Source organism: Aricia agestis, chromosome 8, assembly GCF_905147365.1.
Source record: "Aricia agestis chromosome 8, ilAriAges1.1, whole genome shotgun sequence".
NCBI lineage: Eukaryota > Metazoa > Arthropoda > Insecta > Lepidoptera > Lycaenidae > Aricia > Aricia agestis.
The window spans coordinates 11,124,757-11,151,664 of NC_056413.1; the positions used below are offsets into that span (position 1 = coordinate 11,124,757).

General features: G+C 37.0%; 4 protein-coding genes across 5 annotated transcripts in view; all 4 read right to left on the reverse strand.

Annotated features, from left to right (window-relative positions):
- Positions 1-1,058: 1,058 nt before the first annotated feature.
- On the reverse strand, positions 1,059-3,473 carry LOC121729788 (E3 ubiquitin-protein ligase LRSAM1-like). The gene has a single exon (XM_042118410.1). The coding sequence runs from the start codon at positions 3,309-3,311 to the stop codon at positions 1,206-1,208; it is 2,106 nt and encodes a 701-aa protein (XP_041974344.1). The 5' UTR covers positions 3,312-3,473; the 3' UTR covers positions 1,059-1,205.
- A 1,446-nt stretch (positions 3,474-4,919) lies between these two features.
- On the reverse strand, positions 4,920-14,142 carry LOC121729789 (seminal metalloprotease 1-like). 2 transcript variants are annotated; one of them, XM_042118412.1, is made up of 7 exons: positions 13,514-14,142; positions 12,977-13,201; positions 11,340-11,449; positions 8,225-8,432; positions 6,648-6,784; positions 5,917-6,094; positions 5,653-5,843 (listed from the first exon to the last, which is right to left on the reverse strand). In XM_042118412.1, the coding sequence occupies exons 1-7, from the start codon at positions 13,647-13,649 to the stop codon at positions 5,785-5,787; spliced, it is 1,053 nt and encodes a 350-aa protein (XP_041974346.1). In that variant the 5' UTR covers positions 13,650-14,142; the 3' UTR covers positions 5,653-5,784. The 2 variants fall into 2 exon arrangements, with proteins under 2 accessions (XP_041974345.1, XP_041974346.1); XM_042118411.1 differs by having other exon boundaries at positions 4,920-6,094.
- Positions 14,143-14,337: 195 nt separating this feature from the next.
- Positions 14,338-18,960, reverse strand: LOC121729550 (zinc metalloproteinase nas-7-like). The gene is made up of 7 exons (XM_042118091.1): positions 18,867-18,960; positions 18,469-18,639; positions 17,678-17,784; positions 16,472-16,679; positions 15,246-15,382; positions 14,621-14,743; positions 14,338-14,475 (listed from the first exon to the last, which is right to left on the reverse strand). Exons 1-6 carry the CDS (start codon positions 18,958-18,960, stop codon positions 14,633-14,635), a joined length of 828 nt encoding a protein of 275 aa, XP_041974025.1. The 3' UTR covers positions 14,338-14,475; positions 14,621-14,632.
- A 6,397-nt stretch (positions 18,961-25,357) lies between these two features.
- The window catches only part of LOC121729786 (guanine nucleotide-releasing factor 2), a 44,544-nt gene continuing 42,993 nt past the window's right edge, over positions 25,358-26,908 (reverse strand). Inside the window, 1 exon segment of the mRNA XM_042118409.1 lies at positions 25,358-26,094. Within this exon segment, the coding sequence (XP_041974343.1) occupies positions 26,084-26,094 (11 nt within the window). The 3' untranslated portion in view covers positions 25,358-26,083.

Sequence of the window (26,908 nt, forward strand, 5' to 3'; positions counted from 1 at the left end):
TTAAGAAACTACTGGAGCAATTTTTATGTTATTTGGCACACATGAAGAATAGACAACGTAAAAGGACAAAGGTTTCTTTCTTTGCGGAAAAATGTACGGTTTTCGTGACATTCCCAAATTACGCGGGCGAAGCAGCGCGGAACATCTAGTATTATATATTGTATAATGTTCAAGTACTTACATAATATGTTATTATGTGTGTGCGTGACACTGTGTGCATACGGTGAGGCGTAGTTGATCTACCTTTGTGTGCGATTCATAGGACTCTGTTTTAACTTTTTATTTGGTCTGAGCTGGCAATTTTTTGTCACCTTTTATGTAAGTATACCATTTTGTGCATCTACGTTTTGTTTTCTCTCACAAATGATACTTACAAAGTTACAACCTTAGACCTAAGAAATATACAGTTAGAGCGCTTACAGACGAACGGCACGTGTCGGTGGCACGCTTCGGGGGCCGTCGACTGCCGCCGACTGCCGCGTCAAGGTCGTGGTAGGCCCCTGCAAACATTATAAACTGTCGACGGCTGCTGTCCGCTGCCGTCGACTGCCGCCGACACGTGCCGTTCGTCTGTGAGAAGCCTTAAAGTGATATTTGTTAGATCCATGCTTACAACATAATATTTATATTGCTGTAACAACAGTATCACAGCCATACAATGTTACAATAATAATCTCATATTTAGAAGTTCTGTAAAACAACAATCCAAAAGACATTTAAAGGCACAATGTCTAATTGAATTAGCTAAGGCAATTCAATAATTGGTATCAATTTAGTACAAAGATTAAGGTTCTTTAAAATTATTTACATATTTATACAGAAAAGCTTAAAACAACAAAATAAACATCTAGAGATCATAACTACAATTTTAAACTTTAATAGAAGGAAACTTTAATAGAACGCACTAGGCGTATTTTAAATAAGTCAGAAGAAAAAAATACAAACTTAATTAAATATACAACAAAATTTTCAAAATGTAATATTAAACAAACCAATTTTTATGTTTTTACTCTACAGCTTTTTCATGGGAATGTTATGACTTACAAAGAAGAAATTAATTTTCTTTCTAACTTTATATATTATTTTTTATAACTATCCAATATTACTAAATGGACCATAAACATTGTTTTTATATTTAATAACAAATTATTATGTACTGCAAGTCTATCTTCTCCCAGAAAAGTAATATTTAGGAAGTTTTACTTTCACAATACTAGCAGTACTTTGATTGTTCTTTCAATCGTTGCTCTACACATTGGGCAACTTTGTAGTTCATTTTGTGAGCAGGCCTGACAGCAACACATATGACCGCAGGGAACAAATACTGTCTCCGGATTTGAATCCATACATATTACACACTCTGCTCTTTCTGATCCATCCTCTTGTTCATTTTCATTGAGAACTCCCGAATAATTATAGTTGGTTACCGACAGAGTTGGAGCACTCGGCGAGGCCATCTCATCTGCTCCCTGAGATTTCGAGTCTATGTATTGACTTATCGCTCGCAAAATACTCTCTCTATCTGAAGTGAGACTGACACCATTTTGCTTTAGATCTTCATTAGAAATGTTCACCAAGGGTTTTCCAGAGAATATAAACTTTACTAAAAATGGTAGACAATGTATAACACCTTCTTGGATCAGATAGTTGGCAAAGATGGGGTCTAATTTACCAATATCAAATAAACTTTTGGGGGCAGAGTCGAGAAGTTTTTGGTAACTTCTCAACCAAAAGTCTGTCTTTGTTGGTGTCTCACTTTCAGCTTCCTTTAATGTGTCGAGCAGCTGCTGTCTTCTTTTAGTTCTTTGCTGGAATAAATCATCCAGAAGATTGACTAACTCTATTCTTTGCTGCAAAAGGTCATTGAAGTTATACTCCAACTGCACCTTTTTCTTTTCTTGTTCTATAATACTGAGTTTTGCTAGATGCGAGGATACTAATGATATTTCCTGATTTAAACTCCAGCTCTTGGCATCAACTCTATCGAGTAGGGAGGCAACGGCAGCTTGCTGTAGGTCCTGGTCTTCAAGAAGTTGCTGTATCATTCCTGACCTGTTTTCATTCCTGGCATACAGTATGTTTGCCAACTTGGTAGCTCCCTCAGTCTCCTTTACTAATATGTCCTGTTTCATATTATTTAGGTTATCAATGTAATGTTTTTTATAATATCTAATCAAATTATCTTTCTCCATGAGTTGCTCGGTCGCTTTCATGATATCAGCTTTTCTGATGTTGTCATAATTTTTTCTAGTGATCTCCAAAAGATAATCATGTTCAGCCTGCTCGTGAGCCAGCAGCTGCTGTATAACTTCAGGTTTTAATCTATCAGACTGAATAAAGTTTTTGAGCAAACACTTTATTGTGTTTTCATCATCTTGGATACATTTAAAAAGTCTTTGCCTCTCCTGTTCCCTACTTTCCTGGGCTTTTGCTATTTCTAAGTCGAGATTTTGCTGGCTTTGCAGAACTTTTGTTAAAAATTTCTCTCGCTGTTGCTGATTGTGCCTGTGGATTTTCTCCTCCCGTTCCTTCGAAATAGCCTCCTGCTCTTCCCAAATAAACCTAAGCTGATTTTGGAAAGCACCAGTCCTGCTCGATGTTTGTGCTGGCAATGCATTCGGGGTGTCCAAGATTGGTTCAATATATTCAACATTCATGTGTCTACATAAAAATTTCATAATTGTTGCTGTACCTTGTGAGGTAATGTCGATAGAAGGGAATAAAATATTCTCCACATCTAATTCAATATGTGTTAAATTATTTGCATGACAGAGTTCTGGACAGAGTTCGTGTAAATTTTCATTTTTAGAAATATTTAAATTGGACAAACATTTTAATTTACCTAGTTCAGGAGTTAAGCTTCTCAAACTGTTGCTTGATATGTCTAAAATTTTAAGGCTCTGGAGGTGTCCTATACCATCAGGCAAACTTTCTAGGCAGTTGTTTTGGATGTACAATTCTGTAAGGCTACTTAAATACTTTATATTACTAGGTAAATGTTTAAAATTATTAAAACTTATGTTGAGTATTTTAACCAAACGCAGATCGAGTAGTTGTCCACCTTCTTCTAATGAGGACAAGCGGTTATTCTGCAGATATAAATAGTCTTTGCGAAATACCTTGCATATTGAGAATATACCCGCTGGGAGTTGACGCAGTTGACAATCTGATATATCGAACTCTGGATCCGGTGACTCTTTCGCTAGGTACAATTTTCTTTCGATTTCTTTTATTCTCACGTCCTGAGGATCTTGAGAGCGTTTTCCGAACAATGACATAGTTTTATTCAAGCCTGAGGCTGCACAACCCATCAAAATAATAATAGTTTTGCTGTGATACGAAAATATTTCATAACAATAAATTATTTTTGTCACCGTAAGTGTTGACTCATTTCTAAAGTTTTTCAATGACTGTTTCGCTCTTCAGAGAATAACGTATTTATAAATAAAGGATATCACAATTCACATCACAACTCGCTAATAAACAAAACAAATTTTAATTTTTATTCACTATCATTTGACAATTGACAGCAAATTCAAAACTGTCAAAGTCAAGCGGAAATCGGAATAATGACAGTGACTTTTTTATGATTAAATTTGAGCAAAGATATATAATCAAGACGTATGTATATTATGAGCTCACCTGACTCTAAAAATCAAACATCGTCCTTCTCTCTTCACACTCACGCCCATCTTTCATATGCCAGGTGAAAAAGGACGGCGCGGAATCATCGCTGAGTTAGTTTTACTTGATTAAAAGACGAACTATAATGATTATGAAAAAAGTGTATTGAACAAATTTAGGTTTTATCAATACCTTTTTAGATAATAAAAAATATTAAAGAAAAGACAGCAAACTTCGAAGATCCAAGCAAAAATGTGTCTAAAACAAGGTTTTTTGTAAAAAAGAAACTATCGAGCATTTTTTGAGTAATCGTGTTTTCGTCTTGAGCATTTAATCTTCATGAACTGAAGTTACTTGTGTCATAAAATCAGTTTTCTAGACCTTACAGATTTTGAGATCTAGGTTAAAGTATGTAGTCAAGTTAGGGTCACATGGGCTCTTAAGTCGGAGACATGGCGCACTGCGCAGTCGTCTGGTTAAATCTGCTGATTGAATAACGAAATTCATTGAATATAACCATTCAATTGAGTAACTAAACACCAACTCGTCATGTCGTTTATTGTAAAGTTTAACAAGTCAAGACTGGCTGTATGTACATTAAAATAATATTGTTACGTGCTAGAGTTCAAAGGATTTGGAGAGATAGATCTGCTGACTCTTATAAAGACTTTAATTACTAGCACTAGGTCCAAAACACTAAGCACTATTACTGTCCTAGGTCGTAGCCAAGTCCGTAGATTTCACTGTTGATCACTACTGTTTTCACAGTGTCCGAAGTCGCCTTCTTGAAAGCTCAAAGTGAACTGATTCCCGGCTCGTCTTCCTGCGGCTATTTATAATATAGGCCGAGGCGAGTATTAAGACTATACGAGAACATTCCTTTCTAGAATGTACCCGATTCGCGTTAACAATTGTGGAATATTTTTGGAAGCAAGCCTTATAATATCGAGTAGGGGTTTATGTTCCCCCGATAAGTTCCACTGGTTTGACGCTAGGTGGCACAGTGAGTCCGTATCAGTAACAATATTATGGTTTCATTTAATGAATTCGCTAAACATTCAATCAAATAGCATAATATTACTAATTAAACCGGGTGACTATGATAATATCATAAATAGGTATAAATTTTATTATTAGAATGTAATTAAAGATATCATGAGGGACTTCAAAGGACTTATCCATGAGTTATTCTCAGGAAAGGGGCTCATCAAGTATTAGGGTCTCTTTAACATGACGTTAATATTCTCGATGATGTAGGTAGGCCGTAGGAGTAGCTTTAATAATAAAAGAAGCAATAACGAAAACACTTAACATTTATTTCTTATCATAGAAAGGCATTTACAAGTTCTAAGCTGGTAACAGAATAAATTGTATAATAACTAAGAATAAAACATTATCTGTAAACCTCTGCTGAGTCTGGATATTCTTCTTTGTAATAATAATTATGACCAGGACTTTTCGTTGATAACCACGAATGATCTACAGGAATAGAGTAACTATAAGTAGGTGCTTGCTCATTTAAATGACTATTTTGAACACTAGAATATGTACTTAATTCACTATCATCAAATTGCTTATTTCTAATGGGTCTCAATTCTAGGTTATCCTTATTATACTCCTTAATTTGCACTAGTCGCATTGGTGCTACGTTTCGAAAACTAAATTGTTCTGGGTCATACACAGCACTGTAATTATTTTTTATTAGACCACTTGGGATATATTCATAATCTCTCGGATGAATAATCTCTTCAGAATCAGAATTCGTCTCATGATCACTCGCTTTCAGCGCTTGATAATACTTTTGAGGTCTTATGCCGTAGATATTTTCATCTTCTGATTCATGTGATCCGTATTGAATAGAGTATTCTTTAGGACTCTCTTGGTGAGTGGCGGCTTTGTAATATGCCATTTCTTTTGGAGGTTTTTCTTTCTTAGTAGGATTCATGTACTTGCTGTAATCATAATTGAACGCAGGTGGGTAAGGATTTTTATGGGATTTTAATATATTTGCAAATCGCTTCAGGGCGTCGTTTAATTCTTCGTCATTTTCTGCTATTTCGCTGTCCTCTTTATGCGTTGCAATTTCAGCATGTACGGGAAGTTTCTGTCCATTGGGCACCTTGTTCTCGTAAGATAGCGTCGGCGGACGGTAGCCGTAGTTTACTTCTTTTCCAGCTCCAAATCCTTGAACAAACGCCGGTGGCACTTTCGGCGGGTTACTAAAATAATACATAATTTGTGGTGAATGCTCCGCCGGTTGGTTCGTAGGAAGTTTTATTACCACAGTTTTACCTTGCTGGTATCCTATTCCGTGGCCTTCAAACGGCCTGTTCCTCGCTTTCTTCTTGGGTTCGGGTTTTTTTGGCTCGTTTTCATCCAATGCTTCGGAGTCGGCGTCGCAATACATTTTGTTTAGTTTCTGTATGTCCTTCTCGGAGGCACCTACTCGTTGGCCGATATTGGAACCACTCTAAAAAAACAAAGTTTGTTTTAATGTATCATAAAAAGCTTTAATTTACCTTACTGAGGTTTAGTGTAAATTAGAATTATGAGTTTAACAATATTATCCTGGGTCCTTCCCATTTCATACCACAATTTTTTCTGTAGTAGTAGGTACTGTAGTACTGTAGTGAGTGAGTGAGTGAGTTGATGAGATGAGATGAGAATGAGATGAAATGATATTTTGAGCTTGCCTGTACTAAAATCTGCGTTGCGGTACGAATCGAATTATTAAAAAAGGTCTTCGCTGTTTCGGACGCCGGTATGAAACAGGCAATTCAAAAACAGTACTTCGCTGTTTCATACCGCGGTATGAAAAATAAGTGGTATGAAACGGGAAGGACCCATTATCCTATAATTAACAAAAAAAAAAGAAAAACAAAAGCTATACAATGTTTTGTCACATATTATCTAAGGGAATATATTATAGCGTATCCATTGTGTAGGTATCCATTTTTATTAGAAAGAGCTAGTATGGGATTAGATGTGTTAAAAAAATGAAATTCAAGTGATCGATGATTTACCTGTTTAGGCACAATAGTGTCTTGTCCGTTCGACGAGAAGGCTTTCCGGCTGTAATGCAGCACGCTGTCGTAGTCGTAGCCCACGCCGAAGTCAGTCACGGCGAACGAGTTGTATTTCCGGAAGTTATGGCGAGCCCCTGGGACATAACAAAATATGGTATTTTATAAAAGGATGCGTAAAGCCCTTTAGCCTCCGAAAGCTCAAACACAGCTCGCAGAATAAACTATAATCCAATCACGGAGTAGCATGGGCGTAGCCAGGATTCTATATAGGGTGGGGCCATAGGTATTTGTGTGTGTGGGGGGGGGGTGGTTTTTAAATTGGGGCCGTCTATAGACTGTTCGTCCATATCCTTTTTTTGTTATGTGGCGCGGTACCCACAATTCGCCTAACATTTCTGCATCGCGCTATCGAAGTTTTCTGAGCGCGTCAGTATATATACGACAGCTGAGATGTATCACGTGGGCTTCGGCCTGACCGAGCATAACACCTCGCTCGGTCGGAAGATCTTCCTTTGTGGTGGCCACGCATATTCCCACAGTTATTTTATTATTTAGATTTTTCGCACCAAGGATAATTGAAATAATATTATGAATTTTAATTAATTGTGGTCCATCACGCCATGGACACACACTTTTTTTTTTTTTTATATATATATATGTGTATATGTATATTTAATAGAATAGAGTATAATATGTTATACATATAATAAATAAATATATACATTTATTGTTTTATAAATTGCATAATAATAATATTAATGTTTTGAACGGTGAGGTCCCAGTCGGTGTGGCGGCCAGTAGATCCGACATTTTCCGATTTCCTTAGATTTTATGCTGCTCCACCCTTTGCCTTTAGATGTTGTGACATTGGCTTGGTGGAGAGGGGTCACTCAAGCTGGGTGGAGTTTCTAGGTTGTTAAAAAGACATCGTTCTGTGTCGAATCTACCCGCCATGTGGCTTAGGACTTTATCGTTCCTGTCTTTTATAGCCATTTTTATATTATAATCGGGGGGGGGGGGGGGGGGGGGGGGGGTTCGATAGCGGGAGTTTATAGGTTAAAAACAAATAAAACAAATTATGAGCGAGCAAACAGGGATTGAATGCGTCTCCTCTTACCCCGCAACTCTCTCCGCTCTACGTTTAGATATGAAACTCGTGAGCATTATAGTGACCGATCGCTCTTGTTAAGCATTTGTGTATTAACTATTAACCCACAAGATTTATGAATGCAGCCTTGCTCTAAATGATATAAGCTTTAGAATACTTTAGATCATTTAGAACGGTTGCAATTAGTAGGTATCCGATTTTGACTGTGCGGAGACTTACCTGGCGCGCACTACGAGTATAATAATTAAAATTCGGTAGTGCGGCCCGGGTAAAATTCTACATCCGTATTTTGGCCCAAGTGTCGAAAAGGTTGGACCCTTGCTTTAAATCATTTAGAACGATTGCATTTTTAAGATTCTAAAGAACATGACTGAATTCATAACTCAATACGGTACGTAATTCTTTTGTGGGATGATGCACTAATGCTTAATAGCGTCCAAATAGGCAACTAGCAGCCCAAACTTACGCCTAACAATATTCTCCCATATGATGTCGATGTAGTCGTCTCTATCGGAGCTGCTCTGCATGTGGTAGAAGCCGAGTGTATGCAGGAGCTCGTGCACCACCGTGCCATGGCGGAAACAGCCGCGGCCGACGGGATGCCGGCCGGAGAGGTTCAGCACTTGGTAACCTCCTTGGTAGCCCACCTGGCTGAAACACCCTCGTCTGCTACCCTGGGAAACGGAAGAGGTATCTTAGCACACTGCGGCATCTGGAACTGCCGGGGCAGGGCAGGCAAGGCAGGCCGAATGGATACGGAAATAGCCGAACAAAACCCACGAAGCACGTAGACTTAGTACCTACTAGTGCAATACCTACGTAGTTTATGTTCTTAATTTAAACTTCGGCTATTTTTGTATCTGTTCGTCCCGCCATGCCTGCCCTGCCCCGGGGCAGTTCTAGATGCCGAAAAATAGTGGGTGTGGCAAAGCGCGCTACCCCGGCAAGTGCGCCAAATAAAGCTATAGATAATTCCATGCAGCTGATTAATTATTTCCAATCAGCAGTATGAAATTATAGTTTGATGGAGCACATGGCGGTTGCAACACTCTGAGCTATTAATAGTGGTTATTGTCGAGTAAAAATGTGGTCTAAAACTCGAGATTCGAGCTTTAGCTCTAAGGCTTAGGAGTTAGGACTATTAAGCTCTGGAAATTATATAAGACTCGAATCTGACATGACAATAATTAAGACCAGCCAAAATCTTTTCTTTATTACTTCTTTATAAAATCGCCGATCAAAATGTATGGAAATGACATAAGACGAGTCGAACGTCAACGTCATATTAACGAAAGCTTATGTCAATTCCATACATTTTGGTTGGCGATTCTATAACGAAACGATAACGAAAAAGTTTTGGCAATTTTTTTTTAGTCGGGAAATGCTATTACGCATTCCCAGCAGCGTTGTGGCTAAATGGCCTGACCTGATTTTTTCGGTACCTATTCCAAACAATCTTGTAGTACCAGCCTAAGTCCTTACATATTGTCTCATATAGACTATGGAGTACATAGGCAAGGAGTCTTGATCAGATCAGATTCGAGTTCTTAAAACTACTTGGAAAGTAATAGCTGGAGAGACTGGAAATGTCACCCGTCGTAGCTCCGATTTTGAACTTTATTTTGAAAATAAAAAGATTACCAATGATCATGAGGTTGCGACGGTCTTTGAAAAATTTTTTACTGACATTCCGGTCTCAACTACAAAAAATTTAAACTCCTCACCTGCAGCTGCTGAAAAACTACTCAGAGATAATGTAAAGGAATGTAATGTCAATTTTAGGTTCAGAGAGATTGTCCCCAAAGATATCATTGATACTTTTAAATTAATAAATATAAAAGATACTACTGATCTCTGGGGCATGTCTACTAAAATTATCATATCGATAATTGACATCATAGCTCCTCATCTATCAATGATTTTTAATGACTGCATAAAGAGTGGTGTTTTTCCTGACTTGATGAAGCACAGTAAGGTTGTACCTTTATTTAAAGCGGGACTTAAATCTGATCACACAAAATATAGGCCTATATCGATACTACCGACTCTAAGTAAAATATTTGAAAAAATTATTTTAAATCAGTTACTATTACATTTTAACTTAAATAATTTATTACACTATAATCAATATGGTTTTACTAAGGGTCGATCCACAACGGATGCTGGTATAGGCCTTCTTTATAGTATATATGAAGCATGGGAGGACTCGCAGGATGCCCTAAGGGTTTTTTGCGATCTCTCCAAGGCTTTTGCCTGTGTTGAGCATGCTACATTGATCAGGAAATTGCACCACTATGGCATTAGGGACTCGGCACTCAACCTTTTGACATCTTACCTCAAAAGTAGAACTCAATGGGTTGACATTAATAGTAAAAATAGACTTAGGCATCCCACAGGGATCCATTTTAGGTCCATTTCTTTTTCTCACCTACATAAATGACTTACCTTATCTTGTTAAGAATAATGAGATAGTTCTTTTTGCTGATGACACTTCACTTATTTTTAGAGTGAAGCGACAACAGTCAAATTACGACGAGCTAAATAGTGCTCTCTCAAAAATAGTACATTGGTTTAACGTTAATAACTTACTTCTAAGAAAACTAAATGTTTAAAATTTACTTTGCCCAACGTTGGGCAAGTTAAAACCAATTTACTATTAAATGATGAGAAGATGAATTTGGTGGGCACCACTGTATTCTTAGGCACTAGACAGTAAATTACAGTGGGGTCCTCATATTGCTAATCTTGCAGATAGGCTCAGTTCTGCAGCATGCGCAGTCAGAAAAATACGGGAAATTTCTGACGAAGACACAGCAAGACTAGTTTATTTCAGTTATTTTCATAGTAGAATGTCGTATGGCATCCTCTTATGGGGAAACACTGCCGACATTAATACAATTTTTGTGCTGCAGAAGCGAGCTATACGTTCAATTTATAAAATGTCAGCTTTTGAATCTCTGAGAGAAAAGTGTAAAGAAATTGGTATTCTAACTGTTGCTTCTCAATATATTTTGGATAATGTATTATATGTTATAAATAATCTTAGTAAATTTACAACCAAAAGTGACAGTCACGGAAGAAACACTAGAAATAAGTACAAACTAGAAATACCGGTGATCAGACTTAGTAAAGTTAGTAAATCTTTTAAAGGTCAATGTATACGCCTTTACAATAAAATCCCAGAAAACATTCAAAATCTTTCCATTAATAAATTTAAAAAAGTAGTCAAAGAGCGTTTGTGTGCCAAAGCCTATTATAAGGTCAATGAGATCCTGGGAGTAGGATGCCTGCTTGCAAGGCTATTTCTACATTATTTTATGACTTACAATTATGTATGTATATTGACATTGTATAATTTTAGGTTACAAGATTGTAAACCTTATTTTAAAAGATTAATTTTTTTCTCACTTTTTTTGGTAAAAAAAGTGGGCCCCGTGCGAGTTTCTTACGCCGGTTCTTCTCACCGGGTTAGTTCCCGAACCGGTGGTAGGCATCATGTAGACTTTCAGAGAACATTTGCAAAAATTTATTCTGAATAAAAAATTTGAGTTGAGTTGAGAGTCAATGATTAATATTATTACCTGAATTACAACAGCGTCTCTGTCCCCCTTTTTATACGGCGTGAACTTCACACACGAGGACCGCGCGAGGTCGTCTATACCGTCCTGTATAGCCTGGACCTGGTCACCCGCTGAAATATTACAATGAGATATTAGAAGGGGAAAAGGAGTGCTAATTCACAGTGATACAGTAGCAGTGGTCAGCACAATATCAACGTGTGTATGTCCCACATCAAGAAGATTAGCTTTCCATTGTATACCTCAAAGGACTTGGCCATTAGGCAAGACTTTTCGCTATCGCTTCGTTATAGAATCACCTAAGAAAATGTATGGAACTGACATAAGCATTCGTTAATATGACGTTCACGTTCGACTCGACTCGTCAATTCCATTTTGATCGGTGATTCTATAAATAAGCGATAACAAAAAGATCTTGGCTCACCCACCTGGGCCCTGTACTTATGTAGTATCCAATCAAGCACATCACAGATCATTGTACCACAGTAAGGGTTGTACGTCTGAATACTAGAATAGTCATATTCATTTTCAATACAAAGTATACGCCCGACCACGTGGTGTGGTTGAGGTCGTGGTGTTGTTGTGGAACTTGTGGTAGGTACCTATACAAACACTTTATCAAAGTGACTAACTATTCGTATTCGAAATCCATAAGGAAATCCCCACATGACTGATAAAAATCGACCGATTGCAGTCCCAAGATGAAATGTGCTGATTGCAAAAATGCATTGCAGATACCGGATAAAAAGTAGATCAACAATAAAGTTATGCAAAATCTTTATAGCACCAATTAATAATATAGATATAATAAGATGGTGTAATTTATTATAGGCATTCAAAGTAGGCAGTAAAAAGTGAAATTGCAGGTATATCACATAAGAAGCTTGTTTGGAAAGTTGGTAACAATAAACAATGGCCAATTAGATTGCGCCTCGCGGTGTAAGAAACTGAGCTGAATTATAACAGGCGTTAGACGTTACCACACGCATAAGTGTTTTCTTTAAGGAAATTGTTAGCATTAATTGATGACAAATGGTACGACCGTTTTTGTTTGAAGTGGCCAAGAAACGAGACATCGAGTTTTGGTAAGCTATAACTGCCAGGGACAATTAAACAACAGAGGAGTTACGCTTGATCCTCTAGTGACTAGTCTCAAGCACTTGCGTTCGGATAACCAACGGAATTAAGGGCTAGTTCTCCGGGAAAACCTAACATTGGGATTTGGGACGAGAGAAACGTGCGATTTAAACCCTTGTGTTTTAGCTACCTTCCAAAAACGGAGAACTTCTTTCAAGAGAGAAAAAGCTATGTTAAGTTGTAAATTTTTTTATTGCACATAACAGTTTATGTAAGATATTGAGCACATTAACCACGCATTTGAGCGCTTGAGTTTCTGAAGTTTGAACCCGTTCCCTCAATTCCCTCCTCCCCTCCTCCCGCATTCCCTCAGAACTAAAGCCCGGATTTGTAACGGATTCTTTCATTGTTTTTCTTTATATAGTAATTTGTAGTCTAGTTTTTTGTACAAATAAAGAATTTTCTATCAATCCCAGGCGGTATGTCGGCCTTGGACTCTTTGGGGCTGTCTATACATTAAAATTGTATAAGTATGTTAAATCTTAATAGGTCTCATAACTTACTGAAATGCTCCGCTTGGATGAAGTAGATGACTTCATTGTTGGGCCACTTCTTGGTGGTGTCAGTGAGGCCGTTACGGGCGAGGCCTTCGGCTACGCTTGCGACTATCAGGCGTCGCTGCCGCTCGTTGAGGACGAGGTCTCCCTCGAACTTCCCGCTCTCCTCCCACGCGTGGTCCGATATCGGTTCGTCATCGTCGTCGTCGTAGTCGTTACCGGGGTAGGAACCTTCGAGAAATTTATCACTTAAGAGGCAAACATTAAGGAGCAAAAAAAATTATGAGAATATTGACTTTACTTTATGTTGCAAACTTCAATGGGATGAAAAAATAGATTTATCTACTTACTTATTTATTTTCAAGGTAGGTAAGTATTATATTATGTTAATCATGCGCCCTAGTCGATATCATTAACTAAAATCATTGAATTAAATATTGTTCAGTTTTTTACAACATTAAGATATTTAGAACAATAAGACAGTAACAATAATTTCTGACAAAGCCATAAAACTAAACTCGATCCAGATATGTAGGTACTCACTTTTAACATTTTGGTCCAACTGCGACGTTTCCATTAGAAAATTACTAAAATCATCAAGCTCACTCATCGCTATCGAATGACACTTAATCGCACACACATTATACAGAACAACCAAACAGTACCACTTCATTATCATTTTAAAATCTATAAAATATCCACGAAAAAACGTTCAAATGTCCGCCCGCGCGCAACGGATGTGTGTCATGTTAACAGTTATCTGGCAACATTGTAATTTAACGCGTAAAATACTTTTTGCGCTTCACCGTGCAGTTTTTGTGTAACAAAACCCATCTAGTCCGATCGGGAATAAATATAGCCTTCGGTGCGACCATTTCACAAGGCGGTGGCGGCTGACTGCAGTGCGTTGCGCCACGCGCCAACACTCCTCCCGTGCAAGAGTAGGTGTTGCCCAATGCCCAATTCATTGCTCGAGTTGCTCCAAAAGACCAGATTTCAGAATTGTCCCAGCGCAATTCGAACCCGGCCTTGAAAGTACCATGTACGTTTTTTTGGCACAAACGGCACAATAGAAATTTGCCAATATTTATAACAAATGTCGATTTGATACGGCAATACACTTTCAGAAATCAATCGCCAGAAAGTTTATTATCTTTCGTCACATCACCACTGGCTTGACATAATTAGCTAATCAAAAGACGAATTTTAAGAAATAATTTTAAATTAAGTAACGAGTTCTCTTATACTTACCAACAAACAGCAAGTATAGTTAGTGAGTTAGCGACTGAGAAATTTTTCCACAAATTATATTTCACAACAAAGCTTAATAACGACAATCACAAATTCAAAAAGTTGTAGTGAATAAATACCTTGTAGGCTGTGTAGTGTGCATAGCTGTTTACAACAAAAAACTTCTTAGTTCTTATAAAATACTTTAAATTTATAATAGGTAGATATACCGTATAGCTGAATCGAGCGTGAACTGTCTTTGTTACAAATTTTAGGTAATCCAATTACTCGCTAATCAATGTAGCTAATCGGAATTTCCTTGGAGACTTCGCAGTACATTTTATTTAATTTGATTATATCGCTTTCCGAGAGTCCATTTCTTTGCCCTATCTTCACGTTTTCCTGATTTACCAATTTGATTCCAATTACTCGCTAATCAATGTAGCTAATCGGAATTTCCTTGGAGACTTCGCAGTACATTTTATTTAATTTGATTATATCGCTTTCCGAGAGCCCATTTCTTTGCCCTATCTTCACGTTTTCCTGAAAAAAAAAACAATGTTTTACCAACTACCCTCGTGTTGTAACTTGTAAAGTTTAATTGAAAAGTGTTTTACACTTTGTGTATGTTCAAAGTGTTAAAATGTATTCTTTGTGTATGTGCAAAGTTTTTAAAAGTATTATTAATGTAAATTGTAAGTGCACTACGCAGTTGTAGCAGAACTACGCGACATGGCACTTCAGACCGATTCTGTATCGTACATTTGTGAGTTAATCACTGAGTTATTAACTAAAACGGAGGAGTGAGTAACGGAAAGTGTCACTTTTGTATTTACTTGCATACAAAAGTGACACTTTCCGTTACTCACTCCTCCGTTTTAGTTACTAACTCAGTGATTAACTCACAAAATATGTACGATACAGAATCGGCCACCTGGAAAACATGAAGAGTCGCGTTCCCCCGATGCAGTGAGTTACACCGATGTAATTAAATCATGAACCAAATATGGCCTAACTTATACCAGGTTAGGACTTGGTAACATACCTGTGTAGGAATAATGGTTTTCTCCCCGTTCTTGGAAAACGCGGTCTCTGGGTAATGCATGACGCTGCCGTAGTCGTAGGGAACACCGAAGTCTGTTACTGTGTCGCTCGTGTATTTCGCAAAGTTGTGCTCAGTGCCTAAACATTTATTGTAAAATCAGATAGGTTGGGTTGCACCAGAGGCGTGGTTAAAGTTAAGTTATGGTCAAAGTTATGGTTATAGTTAAGGCTAATTTAACTTTAACCTTAACTTTGACCACAGAATTTAACAGAAGACGTTGCTGGTGCGACAAGCCTATATAAGTAAAGCGCCATTTTTGACATTTCTCCTTTACCAGCGTAAAGGAGAACTGTCAAAAATGGCGTTTTTGTATAATGACAGCGTTAGTTCCTTTTTTCGCCACGTGCATTTAAAGCCTGGTCGAACTCTGGTTATGGTTAAATATGGCGTCTTGATGGCGTCCATTTTTAACTTCAACCAAAGATTTGACATTTTGCATTGTAGTTAAAGTTATGGTTACAGTTATAGTTAAAGTAAGTTGGTGCAACCCACCCATAATATTTAAGTATTAAAGTAATAAATGTATTTGCGTAGGTATAACCGAAATTATCAAGAAGTCAGGCCCAACAGAAGCATTTTTTTTAATACTACTTAGTAGAAAGAAAATAAAATAATAGTATTTTAAAAAGATAAAACCGACTTCAAAATTGTACGTAATTGAGAATTAAAATTCCGTATCTCAAAAACTATTGCACCGATTTTGATGAAACTTACACTATTCCCTAAGTTAAACAATGCCTAGTATAACAAAAAAGAATTACTTAAATCGGACTTGCGGTTCCAGAGATATGCGAACACAAACATAAAAACATACATACATACATACATATTACATACATACACTTTTAAAATATGGCACATTTGCTCAGAAGCTGATATAGACTAACATATACGAAAACTGGGCAGTTCTGGGAATATTATATACGTACACGTCGAATTGATAATCTCTTTTTTTTTAAGTCGGTTAAAAAGGAAAATTTCCACAACTTTAAACTGAAATTCGTTCAAAGCGCGAGACCGTAAAATCCATTTGCAATTTCGATTCGGGACTCAAAATAATTGTACTTATTTGCATATCAATCTTAATCAGTTTAATTCAAAATTATATTCTGCATCTAGTTACTTTTGAACCTAGCTCTGTATTTACCTAGTACCTAACTCCTTACCTGCTCTAATATTCTTCCATACAATCTCGACAAAATCGTCTCTATCGTAAGTGCTCTGCATGTGGTAGAAGCCGATGGTGTGCAGCATCTCATGAACCACCGTGCCGTGCTTGAAGCAGCCGCGAGCCAAGTTCAGTACCTGGTGTTCCTCGCCCTCATCATGAGTAGTGCTGTAGCCAACGTTCGAGAAACATCCGTTGGCTGATCCCTGAAAATGATGTTTATAGTTTTTGTTCCTGAGCCGGGAAGTTAAGGTGGCTAGAGAATAGGCAGGGTCTTTATAAATTAAGTTCTTTGGGTTCCTAACTACATTATATTGTACCCTTATAGGTACTACACACACACACTACACTGCACTGTTTTTACATTCCCTAGCCGCGTTCATAACCTCAATTTAATAATACTTAGCTTTTCTGTAATCTTAAATTTTGTGGAATCTTAAATTTTGTGACTTAATGACGTTTTTTTGGATACTAAATTAACCTTTAAATCTTTGGATGAAAGTTTATTCACTTTCGCTATTTTCGCATTATATGACGCCAAAATCGTCCCACTTTAAACTTGTTTTTAGTTTCACATCCAAACGAGTCAAATAATATACTTATATGTGATCCGGTAACGTATACATAAAACATAATATCCGTAATCACATTGGAATCTAGGACTTTGGATTATAGATTGACTCTGGAGTTTGAACTCTTACAAAGTACGGTCAAAGATTACGGTCTGAGATTTTAATGTGTAATGTTCTGGCAGGGTGTTGGCGACTGTACATAATGTACCCTTGTATGCTTCCGTGGTCCAGTGGTTTAGAGCGTGGCTCTTGATTCGGAGGTCGCGGGTTCCATTCTCGCGTTGGAAACGTGTTATTTCCAAGTTTAGTTAGTACAATGCAGGCTGATCATCCGATTGTCTTAAGGTGATCCGTGCGTCGGATGGGCATGTAAAAAGTCGGTCCTGCGCCTGATCTCTCGCCAGTCTGTCAGTCGTCCGTCCCACTGGGCTATGAGAGTAAAAGGAATAAAGAGTGCCCTTGTGTACCGCGCACACACTTGGGCACTTTAAAATTACTCCTGCGTTACTGGCCTGGTTTCAATGAAACTGGCCACCGTCACCGAAACCGGTGTAAGGGTATTATTAATTATTATTATAAAATACCTACGTTTTCTTTTTACTATCCAAAAACAAATGGGTAATGAATTTTACCTTAATTAATACAGCGTGTTCTTCGTTTTCCTTCTGTCGGAACTTGATGCAGGACTTACTGGCTATGTCGTCCATCCCTGCCTTTATCATTTCAATTTCTTCTTCATCTAATTAAGATACATAAATATTGTAAGTACCTATATTTATATAGTTAGGCCAGTGTTTTTCAACCTTTTTTATGATGCCACCCCATGGTATGAGGAAATACTTCACAACCCTTGTTTGCAAAGTAACTATTGAACAGTTTATTAATTATTCTCAAGAGGCCAATTTTTATCATTTCACAAGGGCAAATACCTGTACGAAATGCTGTTAGATCTCTACCTTGGTAACTAAGGGCTCTCTTGCATGGTCTGATAATCTCGAAAAATGTCTATAAACTATTTCGACAACACGTCACCATTATTATATTAGCAGTCCATATCTCAGGGTAACTGTGATTTTATTACAGTGAAATGATGGCAACTGGTGGTACTGGTGGTGGTATTGCAGTATTCGATTTTCATATTCTTAAATAAACTAAAATTGTCGAGCACCATTAGCGAAACAGTTGTAACTTGTAGATTCTATCTGATTCCATGTTGCTGCTGGTTTTTTGCGTATAATGGTTGTTAAATTTGTATGTCATTTTTATTAAAAAAAAAACGAAGATAATCTCTACTAGCATAATTCTTCTCCTATTAAAATAATAGACGAACATTTTTACCAGGATTACCTATTAAGGCTTCAAAAACTTCTTTGTACCTTGGTTGCCGTCCCCTTAGAAAATAGACGTTAATGCAGACACCTACCGAAGTCATCTTCTTCTATGCTATAAACAACAGTTTGGTTGGGCCAGCGTTTCGCGCCGCCTCGCAGACCGTTTCTCGACTCCTGCGCAGTCGCTATAGCAGCCTTTTGTTCAGGGTTCAGGATTATGTCCCCCTCGAAATAGTCGCCCAGTTCCGCTCCTACACTGTTCCCTGCAAATATTCAGTAAAAACAGTAATTTATAGTAAACTGATTTTTTAAAAGGCGCCCATGAACACTCGCAACATAAAACATGTATAATAATATCTTCTTGTGTTGAGAGTTTTGTTCGGGATCCATCATCCAAGTCCCAAGTTGGTTTTCTTTGAGGCCGTGGAATTAGTCCAGTCCAAGCGTCCGATATTATTTCTAATAAGTAATAACAAAATAAGCAACATACCATTTATATCAATGTCCTCAAAAAAGTCATATTCTATTAAAGGAGCTGTGCTTATTGATTTGATGAAAACCAATACCAATATGTAGAGCACCATTTTCAGTAGGTTAATTTTGAACCTTGCACTCTTCACTTAATGTTACCAAGTAAATTTGATGGACTTTCAGTCCTTTAAATACTAAAATTTGGTGCTTGCTTAGTTGATAAGTTCCCATGCTGTGTTTTATCTTAACACCCTTTTTTACTTAGCTTATCGCTTAGAATTCCTGCTGGGCCTAGGCTTACCTTCAATGTAAGTGATATGCAAATAAAATACAAAAATATTTTTTGTTACAGGTATATCTACTTTAGAAACTTCGTTGCTGGGTGTCGGCTGAAAAATGTAAGTTTTAACTTTAACATTAAATTTATTAGGGTGGGTTGCACCAATTTACTTTAACTATGACTTTTACTTTAACCATAACAAATATATTGTAAAAATTAATAAATCTAACCAACTAGGATAATATTAAGTTAAAATGGTATTTCTGTACCTCAGAGGTAGAGAGATGGCAAATCGTTTAATAATAATATTATCACATTATATCTACAACCTTGTAATGATGAAAGTTACATTTTTTGTATATAACTACATTTTGGCGTTTTCTGTAAAAAAAAATAAGCCCATATTGAATACCCCTGGGCTCTGAGGTACAGATTTATAACTCTACAAATAAAACAACATGTCACTTTGTAAATAATGTGCTATATTTATAATACAAAATAATTACAAAAAAAACTTGACACAAAATATATCTGTACAGTACGCATGCATTATGTAATATGTTAAGAATATTGTACAAATAAAACGTAAATACATAAAATACTAAACTTCAACAGTAGTGTATAAAAAAACAATTATTTTTATTTTAAACCATAAAATAAAATTATCCATTTGATACATTATGGCATTACTTAAATGATAATACTGAACTCGCTAATACAACAAACTGTGTATTCTCTAAAATACCGTATGAAAGATGCGTTTCCAAACATTTTTCCTCAGCTAACGGAACTTGCGCAGATCTGGGTTTATCATGTCATCTCTGCCGTTCTCCGTGCTTATGAAAGAGAAGATGGTAGAGTTATATTACATAACCCAGATACAAGTACGTTAGCTTGAGAATCGCATGTACAAATTATAGCACTTAATAATTTAAGAAGCCGTTTAATTTTTAATGTATAAGTAAAATCTAGTATCATAAGATATAAGTTTTATCCCAACATTAACCATAATATGAATATACCAAAGAATACGTCTAAACGCATCTCGCATACGGACACTACGTTACTATTGTATCGATACAAAATCCGTATTCGCCCTTCAGACGAACGAACGAAACTACTAATTTACACATCAAATATACTGAGTCAATTAATTTAGGCAGTCTTCTATGTATCTCGATCGATAACGTTACGCAAATAAACACATTAGTACCTGACAAGTAATGGTAACACACCTACTAGCTACAATATCAGCTTCGATAAAGCACTGTAAAGGCCCCCACATGCGGGGAGGCCGATCCGTACAGTCGGACTGATCGCAGGCCGACCTGTAGAGTCTAACGTGTCTTGTCACTCTTGCAATATCTGCTGTCAAATACCTGTTGCATTGTCGTCGCAAGATAAATCGCCCTGCCGACTCGTTTCGTGTGTGTGTACAATTTCGGCCAGGTTGGCCTGAGATCAGTCCGATCGGCATGCTCGGTCTCCCCGTATATGGAAGCCTTAAAGGCGAGGCGCACTAGGCGTAAACTGTTGCGAAGCGACGCGTCACTTCCCATAGTACTTTAGTGCCGTGTCGCGGGAATGTGTGCCGCGTTTATGCGGTATGTCTCATACAAATTCATACAAAGACTATTTGGCTACTGCGTCATTGCCTCCGCAGTATTACGCCCATTGTGGCCCCACCTTAAACCATCCTAAATATTGGTCTAGTTTATTGCCTGGACACTCATAATTCAAACTAGCAAAAACCTACATTTTACTCGATAATGACCTAGCTTACGCGGCTCGTTATAAATTTTTAACCACGCAACGCGACTAAAATATTCTTGGCGCCATTTTAGATAACGCTGCACTTACGATGTTCTTTTTACATTCATTTTTTTTCATCCGCCTAAGACTAAGTACCGGGTTCTTCTGTAAATGTCTATACGTAAATTTTTGTATAAAACACGCAAACAACAAAACTTACAACATATAAATTACGAATATATAAAAATAATGCATATAGTGGCATAGCATATTTTGCGATGCTAATACCACAATATAAACATATACAGTAGACCTTCACCGGCAGAATAGAGCAAACGCACACATAAGCGTGATTTCAGATAACCCTAAAGTTGTCTCAGTATTGAGCCATTTTGATTGCAAGGTCACGCCTGTGTCACTCTACTGTATGATATTTATATTGTGCTAATACTACAAGGGAACTACGGCTACTCCTTAAAAGAACATACTTTATACAGTGGTGTGCGTTCGCTATAAAATTGCTTTAGTTACTCTAAGCTGCGTATGACTTGCATAATATTAAAGAAATAAGTTAAGTATGAAAACATAAAATTATTATTCATAATAGAGCTAAACACGGATACATGCGAAGAATAAACTAAATAATATCTTAAACATAATACAAATATTACACAAAATAAATAACTACCTAGTATGTAGCTTATTGTACTTGGGATTAATTAGAAAAATTAAAGCAGTGTTTATAAAATATCATAAACTAAAGAGTTATACTATATTATAATTGATACATAATAAAGAAGAATCGTAATATTGGCTACTATTATTATTATATTAGGTATTCACTAATACAATAGTCTCGAGAAGTTTCATATTCGACTAAAGCCTTATTCACACGATTATGAGTTGACATTATACTATAACAAGCACAGTCGCCAATGGAAGTATACCTAATACTGTGGGGTCTGTGTTGAGTGCAAGTATTTTTCGTTGGCCATATAGAAGTTAATAAATGCTATAATATTATGTTGACATCGAATTAGTTACCTTAGATAGATAATTGTCGCAATTGAACAGGCTGAAACCTGCGGCTAAATTTTGACCAATCACAGCAATTTTTGTCTTGGGTCAACTAGTGTATTCTTGAGAATTTGTTGTTATTTCATTACCCAACAACAGCGTGCGAAAATGACCCTTCTACCTAAACCTTAAGGTCTAATTTAGGACAGCATTTCACTGGTGATTGCGCCCGCATATATACGCCTATCCGACTCAATGGGGTTTCACTTGAAGCTTACAGCTAACATTCGCCTAATATATTTGCCTAGGATGTCAAACAAGCGAGTGAAGTATCACAAACGTGCAGTAACAACATTCATAGTGAATTATTGCTATTGTTCCAGTACAATCGTCTAATGCCCACTACATACAACGATGGAACTGCACAGTTCGGCAGGCAGTTGTTTTTCTACATTTTGGATGCAGCATCAAAGCATTTGACGGGTTCCGATTCCCGTCAAATTACAAAATAATATTTTCATGATGAAAAGTATGTCCTGAAACTTATACAACGTTGATTTGAGTTACATTCTGAGAATACTGTTTTGCTGTTTGATAGGAAGCTGGATGAAACATGAATTGACAAGCTAGCCAGAAATAATAGAATCGTAATACTGATCAGTGACCGAACTGTGCATTTTTATCATTACATGTGTAGCAGGTCTAAGGCAAACGAATTTGTTATTATAGTCGTTGTAAAAGGCTGCCCAGCGACCAACGAATAATAATAATAAATGTTACAACAGAATGCAAATCATGTCCAATAGTTACATATCTAAATTTGCTCATTCAAATTTAAACCAGTGCAATTGGTAGAGTTATAACATAATAACACCCCTCTTTTTTGTCGGGGGTTAAAAACAGTTTTTTTAGCTTTTAGAGCAATGTTTTTAAGATTAATTCGTTGGCCGCTACGTAGAGCAACATATCAACATCAATGACAATAATATTATTAATAATGTATATTTATTATCAAATTCAAAACAGATACAACATTCAAATTTTCGCTAGCAATATTATATTATCTTACCATATATAGGTCACTAGGTAGCCTTAACGCACCGAGTTTAGAAGAATGCAACAAGACATCAAAAGTTGGAATCTCAAAAGTATTTTATAAAGAGCTCCCTTGTAGGCAGCACGTTATAGGAAAAATATAATTTCTGCTTATCAAAAATAAATATCAATTTTTTCAATATAATTCAAAGAATCCGCATAAAATATAATATGAAATAGATTAATATAAAATAAGTAATCACCAATGAAGTTTAAGTTGTAGAGTATCAAAAGAACTAAATATATCAATAGTTCAATTTTATATCGTATATTAAATAATGTAGAGTCGTTTAGAATACAGTCGTTGACACTAACATAACATTATGTTGTGTTGCCAGCAAAAGTCTTGCACCTCTTTCTAGCAATTCATAAGCATTGTATTCACAGAAATAAATCAAGATAGAAACGGCGACGCGCGTGCGTTGCTAAGGAATCGCTCGTGTCAATTTTTGCACAAGCCACGCCCTCAATGTTAGTGCCTTATCACACTGGCGATTAGCGAGCGATTTGAAAGCGACGCGACTGCGCAGCGCACACGTCGCGACAGCGCAGCGTCGTCGCGGCGTGGCGTGGACGCCACGCCCTCAATGTTAGTGCCTTATCACACTGGCGATTAGCGAACGATTTGAAAGCGACGCGACTGCGCAGCGCACACGCCGCGATTGCGTGGCGTGCACGTCGCGACAGCGCAGCGTCGTCGCGGCGTGGCGTGGACGCCATTTTGTACACTCGTCTACACAGATTATTATTGTGTGTTTCACTGACCATTAGCAATAACATAGTCCGTGTGTGACAGAGGGAGGACACATACATATTAGTGTACACGACTGCACTCTTGCGTGCGTAACTACACGGTAAGCACCATCCAGCACTTTATATGGGGTATGTCTGAACTTTGAACTACTACGTTCTAACCCTATGTTCGTATTTACAACAAGCCACTAGAGTATTCAAGCTGTACGCGATAATGTTATTAAAATGTCTATTTCTACTAATATAATAACACTTAGCTACAGCGAGATAGAATATACAGGATGAGTATGCACCTCTAGCTAGAGAACATAGACGGAAGTGTGTACGGTATGCTCTCATACAAATAACGAGCCTCCCATACTAAAATGTATAAAAGATCGCTAATTGTATGATGGCACAGTTGTACAATCCAGGTATAAAACGAACAGTTCTATGTGAAGCACTTTACTATTGCTATACGTATTTAAACTAAATGCACTTTCAGTATTTTGTAGTTACTTTTTAGCTTTAGCCCGGGCGCGCACTAGCGGCCAGGTCGCGGCGGCCAACGAAAGTATGGTGTGGCGGCTGGTCGCGTTGCGGCCAGGTGCGCGTGGTCTATGGCGATTTCATACAAATTCCCGTATCTCGTTGGCCGCTAGTGCGCGCCCGGGCTTAGGGTCTTTCTTTGCTAATTTTACGAATGTAAATATATCCAAATCTTTGAATTCGAAGGTGTTTTAAAACAAACTTATGTCACACTACGACACTACAGTTGTACAACTCTTTTGCACATTTTTTCTTATCCTTGGGCCTTGTCTCATTTGAATTCTTAAAAGTTTATGTCAAACAATAATATTAAGTATTTAATATTGTTTAACATTACATGTTTTATCACTGATAAAGCTACTGCAACGTTGTCGTGAAACATAAGCTTAAACCAGTTAATCTTGTACTGGTAAGAAAATTTTGGATGGTATTGTAAATGCAATTCCATTAAAATTGAATATTTGGCACACTTCATTAAGTGATATGTAACATTTTAGGGCTACCATGAGTGGGCGACTAAAATTTCGACTAATTTCGAATAAACAGGAGTTGGTTTGAAATTATGTCTATTTGAATGTTGCCAAATTTCTAAAGAAATTTCTATACAACATAAGTACTCTTTGGGGTTACTATTTACCGGGTTGTAAGGACCCTGTGTATAATCCAACAATGGGGATTGTCCATTTTTTTTTAATTTTGATCATTACAAAAACATTTCGAGGAATAAGGTCAGTGATCGTTGTTCTGCATATAAACGAAAAAAATACCCATCAGTTACTTATATTTTTGAACAAATACGTTTAACCTTTGTTTGACCTTCAATGGCGTTAAATTAGCAATAAATTCGACCAACCTTACGTTTCGAACTTTTGGTAAGCTTCTGGTATCAGCTTTCACATAATGAGAACTCGCATTTGACGAACCAGCCATTATAAATAAGATTGAAAGGAAATTTAAAACATATGCAGAGGTCAATTGGCGGCCGATGATGACGTCAGAGCGAAACTTCAAAAATTTATTGAGAAAAACTAGCCAATGAATTTCAAAATTATTTAATTTATATTCTTAAAATACCCTATTTTAACGAAAAAAAATATAAAAAGTGCATGTGATTTTTTTTGGACAATGCCCATTATGCGAGCATACTTTTATCATAGAGTAGCTTCGTTAGAAAGAGATAGAGAAAGATAAACGTCGTACTTATTACATATCCTACTGTCCTTAAAGATTCAAAAGAATTTCATTAATTCGATGTATTCATTATCTTTATATCTTAAGTTATATCACTAATGGCGAATCGCAACATCTACAAGAGTCTCAGCTACATCTAATTACATCTGTATCTATAAAGTCATACAATGATATGTAAAGACGGCGTTAGGATTGTGGATTCGAGTAGCAGTGTAAAAGCGGCGTAATACTTTTTTTTCATCCTTACTGATTTAAGCTGGCCCTGCACATTTCTTTGTTTTTTACCAAATAGCCTCTTTTGCACTGACGTACCCGGTTTATAACTATTATAATTTAAGCGAACAAATTCATACAAAAATATTGTAGCGACACGTGGAGCGTTTGAAATACTCTACATAAGTTACTGATTAGCCATTATTGACAGTACACTAGCACACCTTACACTCAAACGCCGACTGGCATCATCCGACCGATCACAGATGAAATCGCATTACCAATAAATACATTAAAAATAATTAGGCCTTTTTAGGACAGATAATCACATTGCTTCAATCTAAATCAAACAATTCCTCATAGATAAGTCTCATGTTTACCTCGATTCACGAATTTATTCTTTGGATTCAAATTATACCTGAAACAAAGAATCTGAGATTAGAAAATAATGAAGATCCTTGATCTTGTTTGTCTCATTTCGCTAGGACTGCCCGATTTAGCGCGTGACGTAGCAAAATAATGCAATGTCACGTCACGCGCCTAATTTACTTGACGCTGTGTTGAGCCGGTTTGATTTCAAGGACACGGCTGATAGTTATACTGAACCACAGTATAGCAATATGACATATCCCTACAGTAGTGAAACGAATGTACTTGCGCAGAGCAACGGAGGGGTACCCGCGGAGAAGCGGGCGGCGCGGGCCCGCGTACACTAACTCGCGGAGTTTGTGTACCTGCGCCCACAGGGGTGACGTTGGTGCGTTGTCTACGAATTTTGTGTTGTAAAACGATAACTTATCTTATAAACAATGGGATATTATAATAAATGTTCAGTGTACGGATGTAAATCTGATTCAAAAAACAAAAAGGATTTAAATTTTCATAAATATCGGCTCACAGTTTACACTAATATTGTGTTGGCCTTGGCGGCATGTATTTGCATCTCTGTTTTATTGTTTACGGAATATATAACACTAAAGGGCCATAGCAAGTAAGTTTCATTGAAACTGCTGTCGCCAAACTCACACAGTAACATTTTACGCCAAAAGAAATAACCAATCACAAAGAGATTTCTTTTTTAAATGCAATGTCGTAAAAACAACCGTAACCCTTTTGAAATAAAGAAGAATTTAAATTTAGCAATACCGGCTCTGACTACCGAGTTCAGTTATTCAACGCTAGATGGCGCTTGACAGCTAAATATGATAAGACTTGAAGTTGTACGCAATTTT